At 39.1% G+C, this 27,086-nt stretch overlaps 3 protein-coding genes across 3 annotated transcripts; all 3 read right to left on the bottom strand.

Moving 5' to 3' along the window:
• Positions 1-2,703: 2,703 nt before the first annotated feature.
• LOC124285814 (ATP-dependent RNA helicase glh-2-like) lies at positions 2,704-4,909 on the bottom strand. The gene is made up of 5 exons (XM_046722081.1): positions 4,642-4,909; positions 4,160-4,248; positions 3,731-3,873; positions 3,133-3,418; positions 2,704-2,820 (listed from the first exon to the last, which is right to left on the bottom strand). Exons 1-5 carry the CDS (start codon positions 4,907-4,909, stop codon positions 2,704-2,706), a joined length of 903 nt encoding a protein of 300 aa, XP_046578037.1.
• Positions 4,910-12,500: 7,591 nt separating this feature from the next.
• On the bottom strand, positions 12,501-14,345 carry LOC124285813 (glycine-rich cell wall structural protein-like). Its single transcript, XM_046722080.1, has 5 exons — positions 14,084-14,345; positions 13,701-13,789; positions 13,426-13,568; positions 12,899-13,208; positions 12,501-12,617 (listed from the first exon to the last, which is right to left on the bottom strand). Exons 1-5 carry the CDS (start codon positions 14,343-14,345, stop codon positions 12,501-12,503), a joined length of 921 nt encoding a protein of 306 aa, XP_046578036.1.
• A 4,616-nt stretch (positions 14,346-18,961) lies between these two features.
• LOC124285812 (glycine-rich cell wall structural protein-like) lies at positions 18,962-21,269 on the bottom strand. The gene is made up of 5 exons (XM_046722079.1): positions 21,008-21,269; positions 20,608-20,696; positions 19,911-20,053; positions 19,385-19,694; positions 18,962-19,078 (listed from the first exon to the last, which is right to left on the bottom strand). The coding sequence occupies exons 1-5, from the start codon at positions 21,267-21,269 to the stop codon at positions 18,962-18,964; spliced, it is 921 nt and encodes a 306-aa protein (XP_046578035.1).
• Positions 21,270-27,086: the final 5,817 nt, after the last annotated feature.

The following is a 27,086-nucleotide window of genomic DNA, read 5'->3' as shown; positions in this document are numbered from 1 at the left end:
CGCTTCATTCCTATCTTGGCCGAAGGGCTGACCTATTATTGCAACACGGAATGGCGATAAACCGTCTGTGTTTTAATGTACAGTTCGGTTACCTGCAGATTTAACAATAAATTATTAACATTTGAAACTTCATGATGCCTGTTTGTTTCCACATTCAAGTTATCCGGGTTAAATCTATAGATTGATGGAAAAGATTTGATAATATTTAAATGAACACCTACCATGTACATTCAAATGCAACTAGATTTCGAGACTAAATTGTCGCATTTTTGCGCCCAAACATATGAATCTACCCACACAAGACATGGCACATGACAAAGACCTTAAGACAAATATTTTGAGTGCAGTACTGAGTACTCGGAATTCCAGGCTATAATACAACTGTAAACACGAGACAAGTGTGAATCAGAGACAAAAGTCCTGATATTTCAAACTGGGACATTCCAGTAGACAGTTGAATGGTAATGTTATGCGTGAGTATGGCTGAACCTCTAAATGGTCACCGATGTTCGTAAGTATGTATGGTGATAACAAATATTTCGGTCAAAATCTGGACTTGCCACATTAATGTGGATGCAAGCCCTGAAGGACCGGTCATATTAATGTGGATGAAAGCCCTGAAGGAGTGGTCTTATTAATGTGGATGAAAGCCCTGAAGGAGTGGTCATATTAATGTGGATGAAAGCCCTGAAGGAGTGGTCATATTAATGTGGATGCAAGCCCTGAAGGACCGGTCATATTAATGTGGATGAAAGCCCTGAAGGACCGGTCATAATAATGTGGATGAAAGCCAAGAAGGACCGTACATAATAATGTGGATGCAAGCCTTGAAGGACCGGTCATATTAATGTGGATGAAAGCCCTGAAGGAGTGGTCTTATTAATGTGGATGAAAGCCCTGAAGGACCGGTCATATTAATGTGGATGAAAGCCAAGAAGGACCGTACATAATAATGTGGATGCAAGCCTTGAAGGACCGATCATATTAATGTGGATGAAAGCCCTGAAGGAGTGGTCTTATTAATGTGGATGAAAGCCCTGAAGGAGTGGTCTTATTAATATGGATGAAAGCCAAGAAGGACCGGTCATATTAATGTGGATGCAAGCCCTGAAGGACCGGTCATATTAATGTGGATGAAAGCCCTGAAGGAGTGGTCATATTAATGTGGATGAAAGCCAAGAAGGACCGGTCATATTAATGTGGATGAAAGCTCTGAAGGACCGGTCATATTAATATGGATGAAAGCCCTGAAGGACCGGTCATATTAATGTGGATGAAAGCCTTGAAGGACCGCGGGTCATATTAATGTAGGTGGAAGAGCTGAAGGAATGGTCAAGTCAATGTGGATTGAAGCCCTGAAGGAATGGTCATATCAATGTACATGGAAGCCCTATGGGAATGGTCATATCAATGTAGATGGAAGCCGTCTAGGAATGTTCATATCAATGTAGATGAAAGCCCGGAAGGAATGTTTATATTTATGTAGATGGAAGCCCTGAAGAAATGTTCATAATAATGTACATGAAAACACTGAAGGAATGTTCATATCAATGTAGATGGAAGCCGTCTAAAAATGCTTATATCAATGTAGATGAAAGCCCGGAAGGAATGTTTATATTTATGTAGATGGAAGCCCTGAAGGAATGTTCATAATAATGTACATGAAAACACTGAAGGAATGTTCATATCAATGTAGATGGAAGCCGTCTAGGAATGCCTATATCAATATAGATGAAAGCCCGGAAGGAATGTTTATATTTATGTAGATGGAAGCCCTGAAGGAATGTTCATATTAACGTACATGAAATCCCTGAAGGAATGCTCATATTAATGTAGATGGAAGCCTTATAGGAATGTTAATATTAATGTAGAAAGAAGCCCCGAAGGAATGTTCATATTAATGTAGATGGAAGCCCTGTATGTATGTTCATATTAATGTACATGAAATCCCTGAAGGAATGTTCATATTAATGTAGAAAGAAGCCGAAGGAATGCTCATATAAATGTAGATGGAAGCATTGAAGGAATGCTCATATTAATGTAGATGGACGCTCTGAAGGAATGCTCATATTAATGTAGAAAGACGCCGAAGGAATGCTCATATTAATGTAGATGGACGCTCTTAAGGAATGCTCATATTAATGTAGATGGACGCTCTGAAGGAATGCTCATATTAATGTAGATGGACGCTCTGAAGGAATGCTCATATTAATGTAGATGGACGCTCTGAAGGAATGCTCATATTAATGTAGATGGACACTCTGAAGGAATGCTCATATTAATGTAGATGGACGCTCTGAAGGAATGCTCATATTAATGGAAACGCATGCCGCGCAACCCCTTGTACTACCCATATCGATGTCATGATCACATAAACATTTTCGTCTTTCAAAATGTGTGATGCCGTAGCATGCCGGCAAATTAGCAGCTTTCACATTATCCCTAATGCTGTTTTGACATAAGAATAATGTAACACTTGTTGTTTTCGTAAGTTTTATTCATAAAATAAAAACCCATATGCTTTTAAAACGAGTATTGATAATGATTCGTCGTGAACAGAACATGCCATGAATTCAGTAAGTCACATGATAAAAACAATATGAGCAATTGTTTACAGCGATCATTGTTTACATAAATAAGAATAGTATTCACATAGTTTGCATTCACCATTCACACACTTGTTTCAGGTTTCATGTCACTCAGTTATGGAGGTGTTGGTGTGACAGCGTCCATGTTGTCGAATCCCAACTTGCAGCAGGCCAGGATAGGCTCCATACACACTTGACGTCCATCTGTACCAGTGGTCAAGGATGTGCACAACTGAAAACAATAGTAAGGTAGTGTTATTTGTTTGGGGTGGATAGTTTAACTCTTACCTTCCTGCACTGATAAATCTGTGAAGCACTCAACAAATTGTATTTCGTAATCATTTTTATTTCCCCGACACGTCCCCGGCGGGTGTAATTCCAATTTTGTGAGGACTATGAAATGACATAAAATATTATTGAAACAACTCACAGCTTTCAATTTCCCCGTCGGTGGGTTTGGTTAAAATTGTACATAATAGACACATTATTTAAGTCTCTGGGGACTATGAAGTAACTTTACATGTGATTTAAACAAAATACGTACAGCCAGCCCACGTCCTCCGTATCTCTCAAGCTCTCTGAATGGCAGGTTGGCAGTACCCAAATCAACAATGGTTTCCTGGTTGGTCGTGAGGGTGACAGAGGTGACAACTCCGGGGGTGGTGGTCGTTCCGGTGCCCCATGAACCTTGTCCCCACTGCTGTCCCCATGGCTGGCCCCACTGTTGACCAAGACCTTGACCCCACTGTTGACCAAGACCTTGACCCCACTGTTGACCAAGACCATGACCCCAGCCTTGACCAAGACCTTGACGTTGGCCCCAAACGTTGCTGTTGAAGAGACATTGTGTGATATCAAGATGCATTTGACAACAATTTTCCGGCAAACATTTTATTCATTTTTAAAATGTGATACTTTTTTAAATGCTAAGTGTTAATGGTGAGACCATTACATGCTGGTGTGGAGGAGACTAGGTGATGTTTTATAATCGTTTCCTTTTACAATTGCTAATGAGAAAATGCTTTACTGATACAAAGATATATTAAACATTTGCTTGGGGAGACACATACTTCTTTCCCAGAATGGTTTACACTTCCCTCATCCCTTCAGAGGAATCTAAATGACAAATGACCCGTCCCTACCTTCCAATGACAGGTCCAAGTCCATCAGCGGTACATCCAGCCTCCACACGTGATCTCTCAGTAATGACGAGGTTGTAGGTTCCTGACGCTGTTGTAGTTCTAAGAACGGCAGATCCAGTCAGTCCACTACGTGATCGACCAAACTGTAATAAAAACAATCTCAGTTCGTTTCAAAACACTCAAGTCAGGGGAGGAGTATGTAGTGACTGTCAAAAACGAATGTGGATTTGCTAAAATACATATAATATTCCTCATCTAAAGTTACCAGGCTTATGCCAATTACACACTTCAGGTTCAACAACCATGAGACCCACATCAAACACGATTTTATACTTTCTTTTGTCCGTCAGTGAAGAAACACTTCATGAAGTATCTGACCCTCAGAACCCCAGACCAGTTCAGTCAATAGATAAGACTACATGTACTTACACCCCATCCTCCCCAAGACGGCTGCATCCTCCTTAGGGTCGCAGAGAAAGCAAAACCTGTAGCTGTTCCAGTGCATGTAATGGTCGTATCTGGGGGAAAACAGTTACAGTTAAACACTGAACTTACAAATGGTAGTTAAGTAAGCAAATGTTCAGGGAATGTCCAGTTGCAATGTGTATCGGGGAGTTCCTCGAGTTAAACTCTTTAAGTCGTACAATATAAACATACAAGGAATAATTTCGTTAGGCAATGTCCAAGCTTCTAAAGGATTGGTTGGTTTGTTTGTTTTTTCTTACAAGCCGCACTCAGCAATTTTCAATTTATATGGCGGTACATAATCGAGTCAGGACCAGACAGTCCAGCGATCAACATAGCTTCTTAAAGGTCTAGCGTCTAGCGTTAACTATTTTGAGCTGTTGCCTAAAATTTAGAAAGAACATTTTCAGTTTGAAACGAAAATTATATAAGTCATAAATACTTACTCAGGATCGGATTGACAATATTCTGGCCAAATCCTGCTCCTACTTGACCCCATCCTGCTCCACCAATTCCCTGTCCATGGGTACCAAGCCCACGTCCACCAAGTCCAATTCCACCAACTCCAAATCCAGCTTGACCCCAAGACCCCCCTGCCTGACCCAAACCAAATCCTGCATTAGCTTGACCAACACCTGTATTGCTCTGTCCAAAACCTTGACCCAAAGCCAGGTGAGCTATGACAGATAGGAGAGCTACTGCGAGGAAAGCCATGGTAGAACTGTACTCGAGAAGAACCTGAGTTAATGTTGGTATCTATCTGACTGGGTTTATATACCACTACAGGTATGATAAGCCAGTAATTAATTACGTCACAGAAATTAAGGAGGGTGACAATCGGAAGTCCTATCCCGAACAGCTTATGTAATAAAGGACTGGCATTAAGACATTTACAGCTTTCACGGATACATTAAGAGCGAAGTATTCATCAACATCTATCTCTTTCACCCTGGATATTTTTTTCACCTCTTTTATTTGGGTTATGTAGTGTTGTGGTTCCCACATTCATTCATGAGCATTGCTTGTTTAAAAATGTTTTACTCAAACACTGTTTAATCAGACTTTTGTTTTAACTATACCAAGCGTATATTGCTATTTTAACAAAAATGTTGTTAGAATTCTTCTTTGAGAGTTCTATATTCTTCCCTTTATGTAATGGTTTCCATCGATTATTATTCATTAAGTTTATAAGATATATGTCGACATTGTACACAATTATGCGATCTCAGCGTTCATATGCATTGCGAAACTATTCTAGAAAGTTAAAGATTTTACATTTTTTATGCCTGAACGAAATATCTTTTATATGAGTGAGTGCCTAAGATTGTAGTGAGAGACCTTTTCTGTCACAGCCAAATTCTGTTATTTTTCTGAAAGGAGAACAGAACAATGTCTTGACTCCAAGTCCATGGCATGACCACCATGCAAAACACTTTTTCTCAATATTTTGCGTTTTTAAAAAATTCAATTCATCATTTTCTTTTTAAATAATTCTATTTGGATCCCTAGGGACAATTAGGTAAAAGCTAATTCGGTACAAACCCTGTTTACAACACTACGGGAATTAATAATACCCTCCAGCGGCAAGATAATTACTGTGCAATTAAGGTGAGGTTTTGTCTCTGTGTGCTGTTGTGTCACAATACAGTGACCTTTAAACATATCATTATAGGAGCAGCTGTAGTACTGATAGGGATTCCTGCTAACACAAAAATCTTTTAAAAACATCCCAAACACATTTCGTGAAATGTTCCAGAAACATTTTTGTAAATGTTTTATTCACGTGATTTTGTATGGTTCCAAAAATGTTTTCGAAACATTTTCAAAAACGTTTAACTATAAGGTTTTTAAAATGTTTTCCTGAAATGTGTTTTCGAGATGTTTTCGAAATGTTTAAAAAAATGTTTAATTCACGTGATTTTGTATGGTTCCAGAAATGTTTTAGAAACATTTTCAGAAACATTTGGCTATAATGTTTTCAAAATGTTTTCGAAATGGTTAGCAAATGTTTTCAAACAATGAGTATTTTTCATTAAAAATGTTCTTGCACAACATTTCTGCGACGTTTTAAAAACATTTCAATGATATGTTATGAAATAGTATCACACATGTTATAGCATGACGTTTTGAATAACAGAGATTTACACATTATTTGTATGATTTGGCATAACTGTGTGGGCAATGTTTTTTAAAACGTTATGAGTATATTTAATTAAACATGTTCTTGCACAACATTTCTGCGACGTTTTAAAAACATTTCAATGATATGTTATGAAATAGTATCACACATGTTATAGCATGACGTTTTTGAATAACATTTTGAAAACATTTCAAAATCATTTCCAGTTTTTTTGTTTTTTTTAGAGATTTACACATTATTTGTATGATTTGGCATAACTGTGTGGGCAATGTTTTTAAAAACGTTATGAGTATATTTAATTAAACATGTTCTTGCACAACATTTCTGCGACGTTTTAAAAACATTTCAATGATATGTTATGAAATAGTATCACACATGTTATAGCATGACGTTTTTGAATAACATTTTGAAAACATTTCAAAATCATTTCCAGTTTTTTGGTTTTTTTTAGAGATTTACACATTATTTGTATGATTTGGCATAACTGTGTGGGCAATGTTGAATAACATTTTGAAAACATTTCAAAATCATTTCCAGTTTTTAGGTTTTTTTTAGAGATTTACACATTATTTGTATGATTTGGCATAACTGTGTGGGCAATGTTTTTAAAAACGTTATGAGTATATTTAATTAAACATGTTCTTGCACAACATTTCTTCAACGTCTTAAAAACGTTTAAATGATATGTTATGAAATAGTTTCAAACATGTTGTAGTCTCATGTTTTTGAATAACATTTTGAAAACATTTCAATAACATTATGAATTGTTGTGAAACATGTTTATAACGTTCAGAAAATATTTTGACGAAAATGTTTTTGAACAACTATTTTGAAACCTTATGAAAATGTTTTGTGTTATATATATAACCCGTGAAGGCCCAGGTTAGAATTGATCTTCAGTAACCCATGCTTGTCGTAAGAGGCGACTAAAGGGATCGGGTGGTCAGGCTCGCTGACCTGGTTGACACATGTCATCGTATCCAAATTGCGTAGATACGCTTGCTGTTGATCACTGGATTGTCTAGTCAAGACTCGATTATTTAAACTCAGCCATATAGCTTGAACATTGCTGAGTGCGGGGTCAAACAACAAACAAACAAACAAGATCGATATGTTGATTAAATATCACCCCCCTGTCCCATTTACACTGATATACATATTTTCGATTGAAAACTTGTTTCACCTTAAAACATGTTTAGGTCATTAAAGAAGCTTTCTATATTCTAAGCATAAGTGTAAGCATGCCCAGTGTTCCATTATTTCAACGTGTTAGAGGCCTATCAATGTGAATTTGAGATAATGTTGGTATCTATCTGAATGATTTTATTTGATTTATATGTGTTGTGAATAGATAAATGATATTTTATAATCGGTACAATAAACTAGCAACTAAGATATTTAGTGGCTGTATCCTCGAGGGGGGTTAAAGTACTGTAAACTTATTGTCCTCCTGAGAGGGTACGTAAGTCCCAAAACTTCCCAAGTCAATTTAGTTCTACACACCTTTTTAATCGTAGAATATTTGTTGTTTTATTATAGCTAATTATCAGTACAATCGCCAGTGGCTGAAGGGATGGTATGAATCCAGCTAGGTACTGTACTGTAAGTCCCCATGGTCCCTAGACTGGTGATCTACCTTTAGTTATTGGCGATCCTCAGCCTTATTTTATACTGTATTTTCCTAATTTGAAATCCTATCTTAGAGATATACGCTAGTTTTATTTCCTATTACTGTGATATACTAGTTGATTTTACTGTCCTTCGTCGACAGGTTTTTAAATTTGCGCATTTGTCATGAATTTATAACTGTCTTAAGTCACGATATGGCTGAAATACTGCCGCTGTGATTATAAACGTTAACTCACTCACTCACTCACTGAATGATTTTAAATAAAAAGCTGGTGATTAATTGTACCACAGAAATAAAGGAAGACGCTAACTGGAAGTCCTACCCCGTGTTCATTGTGTAATGGAGGATTGGCTTTTCGAGGTCATCTGTTCTTGTAATCCAGATATGTCCCTGACAGCGACTATTTAAGTTATGCAATGTTGTGATTTATACAGTAATTGATGTGTTATCTGTCTTTAACATTTATTCAGTCCTTTAATGAAACATCTGAGGTTACTATATCGAGTGTACATTGGTTCCTTGTCTGACAAAAATATATATAAAACTACATACATGTCTGTGTTCATCCTTCCCGCAATATTATTGTTTTCATTCATTATTATTAAGGAGGTTTACAAAATGTATGGATACACATCCTAACATTAAACATCCTAACATTTAAATTTCATGCGCAAATGTTACCCAGATATTGGTCCAAACAAACTGCCGACCAGAAGAAAGAACACTAAAATTGGCTTTGTCCAAACAATTTGCAACCTTATTATAACGATACTAACTTTAGGTCCAAGATACAAATACATCACCATTGATTACCCATTTTCTATTAGTTTGACCATCAAACATGGGGTCTACGTTTTCTTTTGAACGGAATCTTGATATTTTTTAACAATTTTCTTTTCAGGAGTGAGTCGCGTATTTTTAGGAGACAAAATATTTTGTCGGTCACTGATTCAAGAATATTCTGTGATAGAAAGAGAGGAGCATTTATTTATACTTTTTTGTTGTGAAATCCGGCAAAACAACCTTTCTCAACATTTAATCACATATGTTTTGAACATCAAAAAATGACTATTTTAAAGCAGTACCTTTGACAAGTTCCTAATTAGAAAATAGAGATGGATTGTGGCCTATGTGACACTATGTGCGCGTTAAATTCAACCTGGTAAACATGCAAAATAATCCTTTATAAATCCTTTGCACGGAAATCAAATGGTGAATTGATATCAACATATCCATGTGTTATATGCGTGTACAATTTTACACAATTATTCAAATCTTTTGCTATTGACAATAAATTCGTGGACGGATTAAGCAGTTTCCAGTTAACTGAGTCTCTAAATGAAGAGCTGTCGTTTATAACTTATCAGGTTATATCAATGAAAGAATAATGCATATCATATTTGCATGATTTATGCATATACTTAAAAACGCAAAACATTTTACAAAAGACACATAAGCAGTTTGACCAGAGCGAGGCATATAGATTCAATGCTTCAGCTGGGCCCGAGGCGACAATGAATTAAATGACGGTATCTAGAACCGACATGTAACTATATATTTGTATTTGTAGTGACAGAAGCATTGATTAAAGTCTTTAGTTCTCATAATGAGAAAGCGTTAATAAACCCTGGGGGTAAGCGTTCCACAATGGAATCGTACAAGTGAGAAACATGTTAGCATACCCTTAGGCCCTTCTGTTGACTGTAAATTAGATCCATCCCTAAGATTATGGTTGTTATCCTCTGAGATCTGGGCCCCCGTTCCTCCAAGCTATCGTAGCGCTACGACTGTCCTTATTCTATGCTAAAGTATGGGAGTTATGTGATGTCGTTAGTCTATGTTAAAGTATTGGAGTTATGGTCGTTAGTCTATGTTAAAGTATGGGAGTTATGTTATGTCCTTATTCCATGTTAAAATATGGGAGTTATGTTATGTCCTTATTCTATGTTAAAGTATGGGAGTTATGTTATGTCGTTAGTCTGTGTTAAAGTATGGGAGTTATGTCATGTCGTTAGTCTATGTTAAAGTATGGGAGTTATGGTATGTCGTTAGTCTATGTTAAAGTATCTTAGCTCTACGATCGCTTTGAGGAATGGGCCCTGTTCTGTTATATGTCCACTGCGTATCCAGGTGTGTCACTGGTATTCTTTTAAGAAGGGCCTGCAATTTGAGACGCGTTTCACTATGACTATTTAATCATGACTAGTGAGTGAGTGAGTGAGTATAGTTTTACGCAGCTTTTAGCAATATTCCAGCAATATCACGACTGGGGACAACAGAAATGGGCTTCACACATTGTACTCAAGTGGGGAATCTAACCCTGGCCTTCGGCGTGACGAGCGAACGCTTTAACCATTAGGTTTCCCCACCGCGCCTCATGACCAGTGACACGAACTGCACCTTATATATTATTAGATCTTCAAAATGCTAATAAATTGATAACAAAAAATTTTCATTAATGCAATTGTCCCTGTAATTCTCTCAATAGTTTGTTTTCCCGATAACTTGTATTTTAAACTCCATAAGTGGTTGATCATTGTACTTTTTTTCTGACGATTAATACATGACAACCACTTTGAAGTGTAATATCCCTAGGCCTGTACTGTTGACTATTGTACTTGAATAGGAGTATCGTTCATGTTTTTCATCTTTTTCATTCTTTCGGGGGCGTGGTGAGCGAGCTGTCTAAGGCGCCAGACTCGTGATCCAGTGAGCTTGAGGTGCCGGGATCGAGCCCATCTGTCACTGGGTGTAAAAAGCCTTGGAGTCATGTTTGTGTGCAGACTCTTTCAGTGTTGTCACAACCCCTAGTGTACAGTACATAACCCTGTGCACTTAAAAGAACCCACGAATCCTTTGGTAAATGACCAGATGGTGACCACATGAATACGTGCACAGATCTAGTTGCGGGTACAGCAACGTGCAGTAAACTTGGACAAAGTACTGTGACTATGTGTCCCTGTCCACCCAGCTGTGAATGGGTACCTCGTAAGGATGGGAAAGCCACACTAACCTGGTGCGTCTAGTGGCTACGCGAGTTGAATGATCCCCGGGTGTTGAAAATATGATCTTATGAATTAAGTATTCTTTCTTTCCGTGACGGAGCAATCGCACTGGAATTAATCTTGTGCTAACACTGATATAGACTTTTGTTTGATGGGTCACTAGCAGCTATATTTAATATGTTTTGAAACAGACTTCTTTATATGGAGAGCAAAATGTCGCGGGTTCGATCTTCGGCCGCGTCATATCAAAAGACGTTAAAATATGGCACTTGTTGTTCCCGGCCTGGGACTGGTCGGATCGGAGTCGGTATAATGTGTCTGAGTAGGGTAGCCATGCTTAACTGCGGCATGGTATCTCAGTGAGCTAGCACTATAAAACCAGCTTAAGTCTGGGCTAGTACAAGCAGCCACACATACACACGCATGCACGTTGTCATATGAGCGATATATTCTTAAATACGACGTTAAACCCCATTTCACCTCACCTTCACTTCATAATGTTTGGACTGGTGCTTCTGCAGTGTAAAAGAGACAACCATTGTTGTATACACTGATAGGCTATCGATGGATATGTTTAATCATACGGAAGTCCAGGTATGAAAAGGCTGGTGCATTTTCTAATATTAATATTATTCTGACCAATCAAGCAGGCATCCGCTTCAAGGTAGGAATTCCTCTACGATGATAATACTGTAAGAGCAGTGACTCAATGAGAAACGTTTTACACTTATTTAAAATACATTTCAGTTACATCAAGGTTTGTCAAATCCGTGTAAATGGAAAACCTGCGTACACAATCAGTTCTGGCGTCTTCGACCTCAGGGTCCCACATGTTCCCATCCAAGCTGTGATCCAACATGAATCATTTGCACTTGGGTCACCCTTTCGTCTGTCAAAGCGGACGCCATGAGACCCGTGAAGATCCGGGTTAGAATTGATCTTCAGTAACCCATGCTTGTCGTAAATGGCGACTAACGGGATCGGGTGGTCAGGCTCACTGATTTGGTTGACACATGTCATCGTATCCCAATAGCGCAGATCGATGTTCATGGTGTTGATCACTAGATTGTCTGGTCCAGACTCGATTATTTACAGACCGCCGTCATTTTAGATGGAATAATGAGGAGTGCGGCGTAAAATTAAACTCACTGACTCACTCACTCAAAGCCACGATCTGGCATACAATCCTTGGCACTGCAGTCACCTTTCGTCTCTCAGAGAAGTGATCCACGTGTCTAATGACACGTGTTTGCACATAATTACTGATGCTGTTTTGACATAAGAAGTATGAAACACGTGTTGTTTTCGTATTTTTTTATTTATGAAATAAATATCTTTTGTACTTTTGATAATGACTGATGATAAACATGCAGGGACATGCAGACAACAAATGTAGCAATGTCACATGAAATGAAAATATGAGAAATTGTATAATTATCTAAATATATTGATTATTGGTAACATAACAAACGTTTTCACACATTTTGCATTCAACATTCACACACTTCTTCCATCTTCCCCATCACTCATTTATGGAGGTGTTGGTGTGACAGCGTCCATGTTGTCGAATCCCAACTTGCAGCAGGCCAGAATAGGCTCCATACACACTTGACGTCCATCAGTGCCAGTGGTCAAGGATGTGCACAACTGAAAACAACAGTAAGACAATGCCATTAGTTACAGAGCTACATCTATCTTACAGAGTTTATTATAACACTTAATACTTACAGGTCTAACCAGACATTTGTTTTGTTCTGTTTTCAATTTGAGTGATTCACACATTGTTAACTATGTGTGATGAATCCAAATTTCCCTGTTACGCCGATGGTGGATTTGATTAAAAACGTACATAAGCGGACAATAGGACTTCCTTTAAATTGTCTGGACACTATAAAATGACTTCAAACAAGTTTTTAAAAAATACTTACAGCCAGACCACGTCCTCCGTATCTCTCGAGCTCTCTGAATGGTAGGTTGGCAGTACCCAAGTCAACGATGGTCTCCTGGTTGGTAGTGAGGGTGACAGAGCTGACAACTCCGGGGGTGGTGGTCGTTCCGGTGCCCAATGAACCTTGTCCCCATTGCTGTCCCCATGGCTGACCCCACTGTTGACCAAGACCTTGACCCCACTGTTGACCAAGACCATGACCCCATCCTTGACCAAGACCTTGACCCCACTGTTGACCAAGACCATGACCCCAGCCTTGACCAAGACCTTGACGTTGGCCCCAAACGTTGCTGTTGAAGAGACATTGTGTGATATCAAGATGCATTAGAGAACTTCTCTTTACCGGTCGGGATAAAAGTTTTATTCAAGCGTAAAAATGTGAAAATTCTTTAAACACTCGTTAAACGTGTGTGGTTCAAACCCCAAAATACATAATACTTTCCCAATATTGTTTTAACTAATCCCACCCCATCCAAACGACCCATATCAAGAACACCTCGTCCCTACCTTCCAATGACAGGTCCAAGTCCATCAGCGGTACATCCAGCCTCAACACGAGACCTCTCAGTGATGACGAGGTTGTAGGTTCCTGATGCGGTTGTAGTCCTTAGAACGGCAGATCCAGTCAGTCCACTTCTAGATCGACCAAGCTGTATTGACAAATGAATCAATCTGTTTGTACATAACTGACGTAGGTACTATTAAATGTAGTGTTTAACTTTAAAGAAGTTTCTAACACCCGAAACCCCAGGCCAATTCAGTCAGTGAATGAGACTACTTACACCCCATCCTCCCCAAGATGGCTGCATCCTCCTTAGGGTCGCAGAGAAGGCAAATCCTGTAGCTGTTCCAGTGCATGTGATGGTTGTATCTGGGGCAAAAAGAAAATAATACGTTACCCCATATATAATACAAATAGGCGTTTAATGGTTAGTAAATGTGCACTTATGTTTTAGGATCTAACCGTTTACTATTCTGGACCCTCAAACACAAACATCGTTTTGTAAAACATAACATATTGTCAATACATCCCGCATGTCAAGTGAACATGGGTATCGGGAAGACACCTGAAGTATTCCCGTATCAATATACAATACTGTCGGGCGTTCGATGATCATAAAGCGAATTGACCTGGTTGTAAATTATATTGTGCATTAATACTCACTCAGGAAAGGGTTGACAATGTTCTGGCCAAATCCTGCTCCTACTTGACCCCAACCTGCTCCACCAATCCCGCGTCCATGGTTACCAAATCCACCAGCGCCAATTCCACCAACTCCAAATCCAGCTTGACCCCAAGACCCTCCTGCCTGACCCAAACCAAATCCTGCATTAGCTTGACCAACACCTGTATTGCTCTGTCCAAAACCTTGACCCAAAGCCAGGTGAGATATGACAGATAGAAGAGCTACTGCGAGGAAAGCCATGGTAGAACTGTACTCGAGAAGAACCTGAGTTAATGCTGGTGTCTATTTGACTGGGTTTATATACCACTACAGGTATAATAAGCTGGTAATTACCGGTAATTATGCCACGGAAATGAAAGAGAAGTCCTATCCCATGTAACATATGCAATTAAGGACTGGCATCAAGGATACGTTAAGAACGAGGCGCTCATTAATATATATCTCTTTCACGCTGGACATTTTCTCACGATGTTTATTTGGGTTACGCAATGTTGTGGCTCCCACGTTCATTCAGGCGCAATCAATGCATTACTTATTTCCATGAATAATCCCTTCCACAGGTCACGAGGCATGCATACCCCATTTTTCGAACACCTGGTGTCGGATATAGTAGGCATTGCAATAAAAACGAAATACGATCTGTTGTTAGGGTTCCAGTATCTGAGAGCAAATGGCTTAGTGACCTAAACTTGAAACGAAAATGTCTAATAGCCCATGCAAATCGACAGATTTCACCTACAGTCTCTACATAAAGTGATTTAGAGTGTACAAGAAGATTTTTAAAAAGATATCATAAAATATTTTTAGTCCAAATATAAAACAAATCCGTGAATAGTTCTTTACACAAGAAGGACATTTTGTATCAGAGAAAGTTGAAGTCTATGAAATCCATAACGAAATGGACGCTGTACGTATTTAGAACCTACATGCGTGAAGCGGGGATGTATCGCTCGACCATACACAAATGTCCTTCAATGCACAAACACGTATAGATTTCAAACGCAATGGAGACATTATTCATTTAGGATTGCGTGCAGCTGGTTTGAGGAGAATACAATGTTTCAGAATGTATCATCACATGTTATGTGATTATCCGTTTGTTGATGATGTATATATAATGATCAAATCACCCCTTTCCTATATCCCCATACATTTTAGTATGCAGCTGTAGATTGAAAACATGTTCAGAATAAATACATATTATCTTTCATGGAGGTTTATGTTTCTCCACGAACAAACTGACATGAATGGGTCCTTGGGATTTTTACATAGTTTATAATATGAAATTTGAAGTGGAATAACTTAATTACAGGGATATACCCTCAAGCAACAGCTTCATTATTATGTAATCAATGCAATAAAGCTGTGGTTTGGTTTGTGAATACTGATGTGTCAGCATATTTTGACCCAAAACATACATATACCATTATTTTTAAACAAGCCGGCAAAACAGTGTTGATGTACCACAAAATAGGTTTCAACTGATGAATAGATATAAAACCATTCTTGTTAAATACAAGCGTACAATAATATTAAGAAGAACCCTGTAACAATGAGCCAGAGCCATTGACGTCTGAGCTGAAAGAATACTACATTTTACCAAAAATAAATTTAGAGTACAATTAGATTTTGCATTGGACAATAAAATTTAATAATATCTTGTTAACTAAGTCACTAAAGAAAGAGCTGCTGTTGAAATCGTTTTCAGGTTATAACCACTGGTGTAAAATTGCGTAAGATCTCTAATATTTGCATAACATATCTTTCAAGAATGTGAAGGATCTTTAACATGACCATAAGCAGCTTGACCTGTCAGACAAACGTCGATTCAATTTATGAGACTTGAATAACAAAACCGAGCCTCTGGCGATAATGCAATCTATGACAGCATCCAGAACCGGCTTTGTATAATAGTCACCTTTAAGGACAAACTGACAATATACTAACTCTGCATGAGTTGTAATGAATTAATTACATTTTTGTTTGTGCATGCAACCGTTGAAGATAGTTCGTATTTCATGTAGGTGTTACCCGTGACGATCCGGGTTAGAATTGATCTTCAGCAACCCATGTGTGTCGTAAGAGGTGACTAACGGGATCGGGTGGTCAGGCTCGCTGACTTGGTTGACACATGTCATCGTATCCCAATTGCGTAGATCGATGCTCGTGATGTTGATCACTCGATTTTCTGGTCCAGACTTTTACAGACTGCCGCCATATAGCTTGAATGTTGCCGAGTGCGGCGTAAAACAATCTCACTCACTCAATCATGTAGGTGTTCAGAACAAAATTCAGAGACACGGTCAATGGCATACAATATACATTAGATTCCTTGTTCATGTAAACCCGTTCCTAGTGTTATTTTTACTGATATGCAGATGTTTAGAACCTGAACACGAACTATGACAATCCCAATTATCTTTGCATGTTAAGAGCTCAAACATATTGAAGACAATATTTTTAGAATATGGCAGTTTTGTTTTGTATTGTTTTTTGATGTTTTTTGTTTTTGTTTTTTTGGTGCTTGTTTTTGTTTTGTTTTGTTTTTTGTTTGTTTTGTTGTTGTTGTTGTTGTTTTGGGGGGGGTCGCTTTTCTTTTTATTATATAGCAGATTATGGTCTACGATTATTTTTATGATGATCAAGATAATATTCCGTTGACTAATGACATCAGCTCTATTGAATGTATATCTCAATACCATCACAATGTAGCTGTTTTGCTCCGGGCTAGAATCTTTCTTCAGCAACCCATGGTTGTCGAGCTAAGCGCGGCGTTAAACAAACTAAAACACCTGGGTGATGAGAGACAAATGAAGTTACTAACTTTGACTTTACGTCGCGCTCAAAATGTTTCATCTGACATACAGGGGTTACATGCGAAATAATAAATATGTTGACGATGGCGAAGATGAGAATAAGATGAGAAGTGAAAAACAGATCATGATTCCGCATTGCGGCTTATTTGTTTAAAGGCGAATATTCAGGGACTGGCGATATCCGAAGTCTCTGAAAAGGCACCGGACACCTTTATTATTATTACATGATATTTATATAGCGCACATATTCACGTGACTAGTACATGCTCAAGGCGCTGGTACTTCCCTCGATCAATGGATGTCAATCTCAACGGCACATCGTATTATCAATCTCAACTCCCCAGGGATCATACAACTCTTGCAGCCACTAGGCGCACCGAGGTATTGTGGCTTTCTCATCCTAACGAGGTACCCATTCACAGCTGGGTGGACAGGGACACATAGTCACAGTACTTTGTCCAAGTTCACTGCACGTTGCTGTACCCGACACTAGGTGTTTGCACGTATTCATGTGGCCACCATCTGGTCATATACCAACGGATTCGTGGGTTCTTTTAAGTGCACAGGGCTGTGACAACACTGAAAGACTCTGCAAACAAACTTGACTCCAAGGTTTTTACACCCGGTCACAGGTGGGCTCGATCCCGACACCTGAAGCTCGATGGATCACTAGCCTGGCGTTTTAGCCAGCTCGCCCAGCTCGCCCACCGCGCCCCACTGTTTATCCAACTGTTTCGGTGATTCCTTCTTTGAGAGGCATTTTAGGAGTTGTATAGGTGAAGGAAAACCAAGTTCTACGGATAATCAACTTCTTTATTGCAATGAGTGCGACGTTTCGATGTAGGTACTAACACCGTTCTCAAGCAAGTGATACAAAGAGTTGAAACAAGGAGAATACAAAGAACTGGGACATGTCGCCGTGTGCAACAAAGGGATTCTCCTGTACAGAACCTGGTCCAATTGGAAGCTGCTTTACACGAAGAATGGCGTAGACTGCCGTTGGCAGAGGATCAGGAGGCTGACAGGGGGTATGAGGAGGAGAGTGCTGTCTGTCATACAGTCACATGGAGGTTACACTCAGTATTGACTTTGAATCGTGTAAGGTTATCAAACCTATAAAGTCTATTTTGCCATGTTTGCTTCTATGAATAAACTACACTTTTCTTTATCTATTTAGATTTGGCATTTAATTATTTTATGAGGGTATGGATTTATCCATATTGTAAGTCACATTTCGGTTACTTTGGTATCGATAATGGTAATAATTAATAGCATCAATACTATGAAAAATAGATGGTGTTGCGATACTTGTTTCCATGAGTATACTTCTTGGTTCAATTACGTCTTATTGTATAGCAGACCAATTCCCCAAACATTCTTATAGTGAACTTGTGTTCTCCTTGATGTGTGGTTGTCTCTTATTTTCTGCAAATGCTAGTGAAACAAGGCGCCAGGTGCAATAACATGCAATAAATACTGGACTCTTTTAACCCTTTACCCATTATTATTTTCACTGATATACAGATTTAGAAAATAAATATATTTCAGTTTTACCCCTGCTTTGGAAGCCTATAGTGCACACAATTAATTCCGACCGCTCTTAGACCTCAGAGCCAAGGTACCCCTAATGGCAGAATCCTTTTCACTATGGTCACCATTTGTGTTATCAAAGCTATGAGTCAACATACATTCTGTGCATTTGAGTTAAGTCACCCTTTCGTCTCTCAAAGCATGGGTATGCAGACACGTTTTTGCACATTATAACCAATGTTGTTATGACAAAGGAAGTACGTAGCATATAGAGTTTTCGTATTTTTTATTTAGAAAATATACAACCAATGGGCATTGACAATGATTGTTGATGAACAGAACATACAGGGATATGAGTACAACCAATATGGTTAAGTCACATGAGATGAAATTATGAGAAATGTTATGCTTATATTGAATATTAACAATTTGACAATAAATATTAAATCGATTATTCACACATTTTGCTTTCACCATTCACACACTTGCTTCAGCTTTCAAATCACTCATTTATGGAGGTGTTGGTGTGACAGCGTCCATGTTGTCGAATCCCAACTTGCAGCAGGCCAGGATAGGCTCCATACACACTTGACGTCCATCAGTGCCAGTGGTCAAGGATGTGCACAGCTGAAAATAGCAGTAAGTTAATGTCATACGTTTCACAGTGTTTATTTTCAGGACGAAAACGAAACAAATTTAATTCTTACGGACCTAATCTGATGCCCCTGCTTTGTTTTTTTTTTCTTTAATGAGACAGAATTAAAGTGTAAAAAGGTAGAGTAAATAACACATTGTTAATTCTGTCTCACAAATTACCTGGCAAATCGTATTTCAGTTTTACACTAATTTTCCCTGACACGCCGTCTGTGGGTTTGATTACAAATGTACATAACAGACATAATTAAAGTCTCTGGGGACTATGAAATGACTTACAGCCAGCCCACGTCCTCCATATCTCTCCAGCTCTCTGAATGGTAGGTTGGCAGTACCCAAGTCAACGATGGTCTCCTGGTTGGTAGTGAGGGTGACAGAGCTGACAACTCCGGGGGTGGTGGTCGTTCCGGTGCCCCATGAACCTTGTCCCCACTGCTGTCCCCATGGCTGACCCCACTGTTGACCAAGACCTTGACCCCACTGTTGACCAAGACCTTGACCCCACTGCTGACCAAGACCTTGACCCCACTGTTGACCAAGACCATGACCCCAGCCTTGACCAAGACCTTGACGTTGGCCCCAAACGTTGCTGTTGAATAGACATTGTGTGATATCAAGATGCATTAGACAACTCCCCTTACCGGTCGTGATAAAAGTTATATTCAAGCGTAAACATGTGAAAATTCTTTAAACACTCGTTAAACGTGTGTGGTTCAAACCCAAAAATACATAATACTTTCCCAATATGGTTTTAACTAATCCAACCCAATCCAAACGACCCATATCAAGAACACCCCGTCCCTACCTTCCAATGACAGGTCCAAGTCCATCAGCGGTACATCCAGCCTCCACACGAGACCTCTCAGTGATGACGAGGTTGTAGGTTCCTGATGCGGTTGTAGTCCTCAGAACGGCAGATCCAGACAAACCACTGCGAGATCGACCAAGCTGAAATCCAAAGAATATATGAATTATATTCACTGTGCTGTGTGAACACCCTACTATGTTAAGTGTCGATTGCTGAGCTGTAGTGACCAAAGAGGCGGTGGGGTAGCCCAGTGGTTAAAGCGTTCGCTCGTCACGCTGAAGTCATTCCATTTGCAAACAAATAATCTCAAATATCACGAAGGAATTTAATCCCGTAAATAATGGGAACTATATCATAGAGTATTGTATCGCCACAATTCCGCTTACTGTCAATCAGGTCGAATCTTAATTAACCTGGGAACGGCCCAAAGTGGGCGTATAAGCCCCAATCAAACTTATGTGTCTGTTTCTTTCCTTCAAAAAGGTTTCTCAAAGGCATACAATTGGATTGACCAAAACCATTTAGATGGAGCAACAGCTGTATTAGTTTAGTGTTTACTATTTTAGGTATACCCTTAACCCGAACATTTACCCCCTGACGGAACCTCCATCCCAACTAAACATGTTCCTGCTATGCCATGTCAATCTCAACCTAGTTTCACTGGAAGTCGATGAACAAAGTAAACACTACTTACACCCCATCCTCCCCAAGATGGCTGCATCCTCCTTAGGGTCGCAGAGAAGGCAAACCCTGTTGCTGTTCCAGTGCATGTGATGGTTGTATCTGGGGCAAAAAGAAAATAAGATTAAACCCTTACGTTACCCCATATATAATACAAATAGGCGTTTAATGGTAAGTAAATGTGCAATTATGTTTTAGGATCTAACCGTTTACTATTCTGGACCCTCAAATACAAACATCGTTTTGTAACACATAACATATTGTCAACACATCCCGCATGTCAAGTGAACTTGGGTATCGGGAAGACACCTGAAGTATTCCCGTATCAATATACAATACTGTCGGGTGTTCGATGATCATAAAGCGAATGAAAGTTAACCTGGTTGTAAATTATATTGTGCATTAATACTCACTCAGGAAAGGGTTGACAATGTTCTGGCCAAATCCTGCTCCTACTTGACCCCATCCTGCTCCACCAATCCCGCGTCCATGGTTACCAAATCCACCAGCGCCAATTCCACCAACTCCAAATCCAGCTTGACCCCAAGACCCTCCTGCCTGACCCAAACCAAATCCTGCATTAGCTTGACCAACACCTGTATTGCTCTGTCCAAAACCTTGACCCAAAGCCAGGTGAGCTATGACAGATAGAAGAGCTACTGCGAGGAAAGCCATGGTAGAACTGTACTCGAGAAGAACCTGAGTTAATGCCGGTATCTATCTGACTAGATTTATATACCACTACAGGTGTAACAAGCCGGTAATTAATTACGTCAGAGAAATTTCCACGACGTGTATTTGGTTATGCAATGTTGTGGTTCCCACGTTCATTCATGGGCAATCCTTCTTTATACACTTCTATTTACTCACAAGCTGTTTCAGGTGACTTTTGCTTCAACTACATGGATTGTATGTTGCTTTCACTAGCCGATTTAACTTATTGTTTGATTATTTGACTTTAACATCCGAACCGTTTGACCTGAACCCCTATACCAGAAGGGAAACTGCAGAATGGGAATATGAAGAATATATTGAAGTATATAATGTCACACCTGGTGTCAGATGTTGCAAGCATTGCGGTGAAAAGGGAACACAGCCTTATTGTAAAGGTTCTAACACCTCAGAGTAAATGGTTTAGTGGCCGATCACATAAAATGAAATGTCTCATAGCCCATGAAAATGTAAACATTTTAGCTTCAGTTTCTACATAAAGTGACACCCAGAACTTCATTTAAGTCATACAAGACTATTTTTAAAAACATTTCTAACAATATTTTAGTACAAAGATAAACCATTTCAGTGGATAGTTCTTCACACAAGATGGATATTCTGATGATACATACCGTACCATAGAAAATTTAGTTCTATTTCAACCATAATGGAATGGACGTTTTACGTATTTAGCACCTGGGACATAGGAACAGCCTAGTGGTTAAAGCGTTGACTCATCACGCCGAAGTCCCGGGTTCAATTCCCCACACAGGTGCATTGTATGAAGCCCATTTCGTGTGTTCCCCTACCGTGATATTGCGGGAATATTGCTACAAGCGGCCTCACTCACTCACTTTTAAGCTTATGAAACTGGGAAGTATCGATCGACTGAACACAAATACAAACTAATGCACCAACATATTTAGATTTCAAACGAATTGAAGATGATAATCAATTGGCATTGCGACCAGCTGGTTTGAGAAAAATAATATGTACAATTATGTATAATGTATCAGCATATGTTTTGATGAATCAAGAAATGTTGAGCAAACATGTCTCTTTCCCATCCCCATACATTTTCGCTGACATAGTTTAAGATTGAAAACTCAGAACAAATACATATTGTATTTGACGGCGATTTATTTGTATTCTTTAACAAATTGATATTTACAGGATCCCAGGGCTTTTTCATAATTTATACGTTGGAATTAGAGGTACAATTAGTTAATTTCAAGGTTATACCCTCAAGCATGCAAGTTCATTATTATGCAATCAAGGTGAGGTATGTGTACTGATGTGTCAGTATATCGTGACCTCATACATCCATGTATCGTTATGGTTTAAAGTCATCATGGGAATGCGAATGGTAAACAGTCAAAACATTGTTTATAATACCACAAAACAGACGTCAATAGATGAATAGATATCACAATATTGTTACATATAAGTGAACCATAATATTTAGTCTGCAACAATAAATTGGAGTGAGTGAGTTTAGTTTTACGCCGCACTCAGCAATATTCCAGTTATATGGCGGCAGTCTATTAATAATCCGAGTCGGTACCAGACAATCCAGTGATCAACGATATGAGTATCGAACTGCGCAATTGGGAACCGATGACATGTGTCAACCAAGTCAGCGAGCCTGACCACCCGATCCCATTAGTCGCCTCTTACGACAAGCATGGGTTACTGAAGATCAATTCTAACCTGGACCTTCACGGGTAACAATAAATTGGAACCAGTAGTGTTCGAAATAAAGGAATACAGTATCACAATTAACATTTTTATCCAAAATAAATATAAATTACTTTTAGATTAATCTTTGGACAATAAAACCTTTGAATGATTTAATAATTTCCTTGTTAATTGAGTCACTAAAGACAGAGCTCCTGTTGAAGGCGTTTTCAGGTTATCACCACTGATGTAACATTGCATGTTATATCCAATATTTGCATCATATTTCTTTTTACAATAAAAATGTGAAGCATCTTCAAAATGACCATTTATCAGCTTGACCTGTCAGACGAATGTTGATTAAATTTGTGAGCCATATTTCACCGAGCCTAAGGCGATAACGCATTCCATGACAGAATCGTGAGCTGAAGTTTATGTCACTGCATATTTATTGTAGCATCAGGGCCATTGATTAAAGCTTTCAATTCTATTAATGAGCAAGAGTTAATATGGTCCTCCGAAAGCGTTTTCCACGGTTTAATCTTAATAGAGAGAACACGTTGTATGTATACTCTTCCACAGTTAATTGCTTGTACATTACAAGTATCCCTTTGATTGTGATTCTTATCCTCCCACCTTGAGGTGGAATGTGAGTGAGTGAGTGAGTTTAGTTTTACTCCGCACTCAGAAATATTCCAGCTATACATTTGTTATTGTGCATGCAACCATTAAGACAGTTTTACGTGTTTCATATAGGTGTTGAGAACATAACACGGTCAGTGAATAGAAGTGACAACACCTTTTTCCACTTGGCATGCAATAAACACCAGATTCCCTGTTCTAGTATACTCTTTCCAATTGTTATTTTCGTTAACATACAGATTTAGATAATAAATGCATGTGTTTAGATTCTGAACACAAACTACAAAAGACATCGTTTTGGGTGATCAAGATTATTCCGTTGACTATTGGCATTAGCTTCATAAAATGTATGTTTCAAAATGAATATGTGCCAGCACAATGTAGCTGTTTTTACTTTGGAGAGACCCGCAAGACCCGCAAGAATTGGTCTTCGGCAACCCAAGCTTCTCGTAACAGACGACTAACGGGATCGGGTGGTCAGACTCGCACTTGGTTGACACATTGCGTAAATCGATGCTCATGCTGTTGATCACTGGAATGTCTTGTCTGGCGAGAGGTGGGATAGTGGTTAAAACGTTCGCTCGTCATGCTGAAGATCCTGGTTCGACTCCCCACATAGGTACAATGTGTGAAGCCCATGTCTGGTGTCCCCCTCCGCGATATTGCTGGACTATTGCTAACAATGGCGTTAAGCAAACAAACTTGGGTGACGATAGACTGATTGAGTAAGTTATTTTAACTTTACGTCGCCTCAAAAATATTTCATCTGACATACAGGAGTTACTTTGAAAAAATGAATATGTAGATGAAGGCGTTAAGATGAGAAGTGGAAAGCAGACAATTATTCAACATTACGGCTTATTTGTTTATATAGACCCATTTAGGCATTGGCTACATCCTGCAAAGTCCCTGAAAAGGACACCTTTATATGAGGTTGTGAACTGGGGGGACATTGTGGTCCAGTAGTAGCCCTCGAAATGCCTTTGCTGCTGCAAAACGACCGGAAGCCACAGTCGTGTTTATTGTTTCACAGACTTAATATTCCCTACGCCAAGAGGCGGAACCAACTCTAACTTGGACCGCAAGGAGCCCAGATCCCAATACCATAGATCATGTTGTGGGTATTATGGGTCGCAGAATACGCCAAGTAGATCCTCCGGTACAACGTCTTGATGTATTGGAACAAGCCCTCCATAAGGAACAGAACGCCAGTCATGACGAAGACGATCAGGGATGTTATTGCAGGTGACAGAAGTTACACCAGATATTGATATTGTGCTCTGTTATTGATATTGATGTGATTTCTTGTGGATCGTATGTCAGAATTTGAAAATGACGCCACATCATACGACCATTGTTATCAGCACTATCAGTCGAGTTATTTTTGGCCATGTTCGCTTCTGTGAATACACAACAGTTTTCTTTCTTTTTTGGCGTATATATTTGTCAATTAATTATTCCATGAGGGTCGATTGATCTTGATAATAATTAATAGTGAGGTTCCTTTACTATGGATAAAGGTAATATATCAATACAATGAACAATATGCGGTGTTGCAATACTTGTTTCCATGTGTATATTTCTCATGATTCTGTTACGGACGTATTGTATAGCAAACTCCCCAAACATTCTTATAGTGTTCTTCTTGAAGTGTTGCCGTCTAAGTGCAAATGCTAGTGAAACAACACGCCGGGGGCAATAACATGCAATTATCACTGGACTTCTTGTTCTTTTAACCCATTTCCCATTATAATTTCCACTGACATTCAGATTTAGAAATTAAATATATTTCAGTTACACCAGGGCTATCATATCAATGAACACGGAAGCCTATAGGGAGACCTCAGAGTCAGGGTGCCCCAAATCGCAGAAATCCTTTTCTCTTGGGTTACCATGTGTTTTATCAAAGCTATGATCCAACAGAAATCCTTTTCCCTTGAGTCATCCTTTACCTCTCAGAACAGTGTTGCATGTGTATGCTGACACGTATTTCAACTTTATTACCAATTTTGTATGACAAAGGAAGTGTGTAACAAATAGAGTTTTCGTATTTTTATTTATAAAATAAATAACCAATGTGTTTTCAATAATGATTGATGATGAACAGAACATGCAATGTAGTTAAGTCATGTGAGATGAAAAATATGAGTAATTTTATAATTATCTGATTATTGTTTGCATTCACAACAAACGTTTTCACATAGTTTGCACTCAACATTCACACACTTCTTTCAGCTTCCACGTCACTCATTTATGGAGGTGTTGGTGTGACAGCGTCCATGTTGTCAAATCCCAACTTGCAGCAGGCCAGGATAGGCTCCATACACACTTGACGTCCATCTGTACCAGTGGTCAAGGATGTGCACAACTGAAAACAAAAGTTAGAAAATGACATAAGTTTGACAAACAGAAATTATTATCAGGACACCAGTTTAACTTTTAATGATTTTTGTTTTGCTTCAGGTTTTTGTCTTCTGTTTATTCTGTCTCACAAATTACCTGACAAACTCAATTTTAGCTTTATGTCAATTTCCCGGACACCCCGTAGGTATGCTTGGTTGAAAATGTACATAACAGACACGTTAAGTAAGTCTCTGGGGTATATGAAATAACTTTACATATGATTTAAACAAAATACTTACAGCCAGCCCACGTCCACCGTATCTCTCGAGCTCTCTGAATGGTAAATTGGCAGTACCCAAGTCAAGGATGGTCTCCTGGTTGGTAGTGAGGGTGACAGAGCTGACAACTCCGGGGGTGGTGGTCGTTCCAGTGCCCCATGAACCTTGTCCCCATTGCTGTCCCCATGGCTGACCCCACTGTTGACCAAGACCTTGACCCCACTGTTGACCAAGACCTTGACCCCACTTTTGACCAAGACCATGACCCCAGCCTTGACCAAGACCTTGACGTTGGCCCCAAACGTTGCTGTTGAAGAGACATTGTGTGATATCAAGATGCATAAGACAACTTCTTTTTACCGGTCGGGATAAAAGTTTTATTCAAGCGTAAACATGTGAAAATTCTTTAAACACTCGTTAAACGTGTGTGGTTCAAACCCCAAAATACATAATACTTTCCCAATATTGTTTTAACTAATCCCACCCAATCCAAACGACCCATATCAAGAACACCCCGTCCCTACCTTCCAATGACAGGTCCAAGTCCATCAGCGGTACATCCAGCCTCAACACGAGACCTCTCAGTGATGACGAGGTTGTAGGTTCCTGATGCGGTTGTAGTCCTTAGAACGGCAGATCCAGTCAGTCCACTTCGTGATCGACCAAGCTGTATTGACAAATAAACAAATCTGTTTGACGAAGGTACTATTAAATGTAGTGTTTAACTTTAAAGAAGTATCTGACACCCGAAACCCAAGACCATTTCAGTCAATAAATGAGACTACTTACACCCCATCCTCCCCAAGACGGCTGCATCCTCCTTAGGGTCGCAGAGAAGGCA

This window comes from Haliotis rubra, unplaced genomic scaffold, assembly GCF_003918875.1.
Source record: "Haliotis rubra isolate DU_JTF1 unplaced genomic scaffold, ASM391887v1 Scf37, whole genome shotgun sequence".
Lineage (NCBI taxonomy): Eukaryota > Metazoa > Mollusca > Gastropoda > Lepetellida > Haliotidae > Haliotis > Haliotis rubra.
Note: the sequence above shows the minus strand (reverse complement) of the source record. Positions and strands in the feature narration are given on the sequence as shown.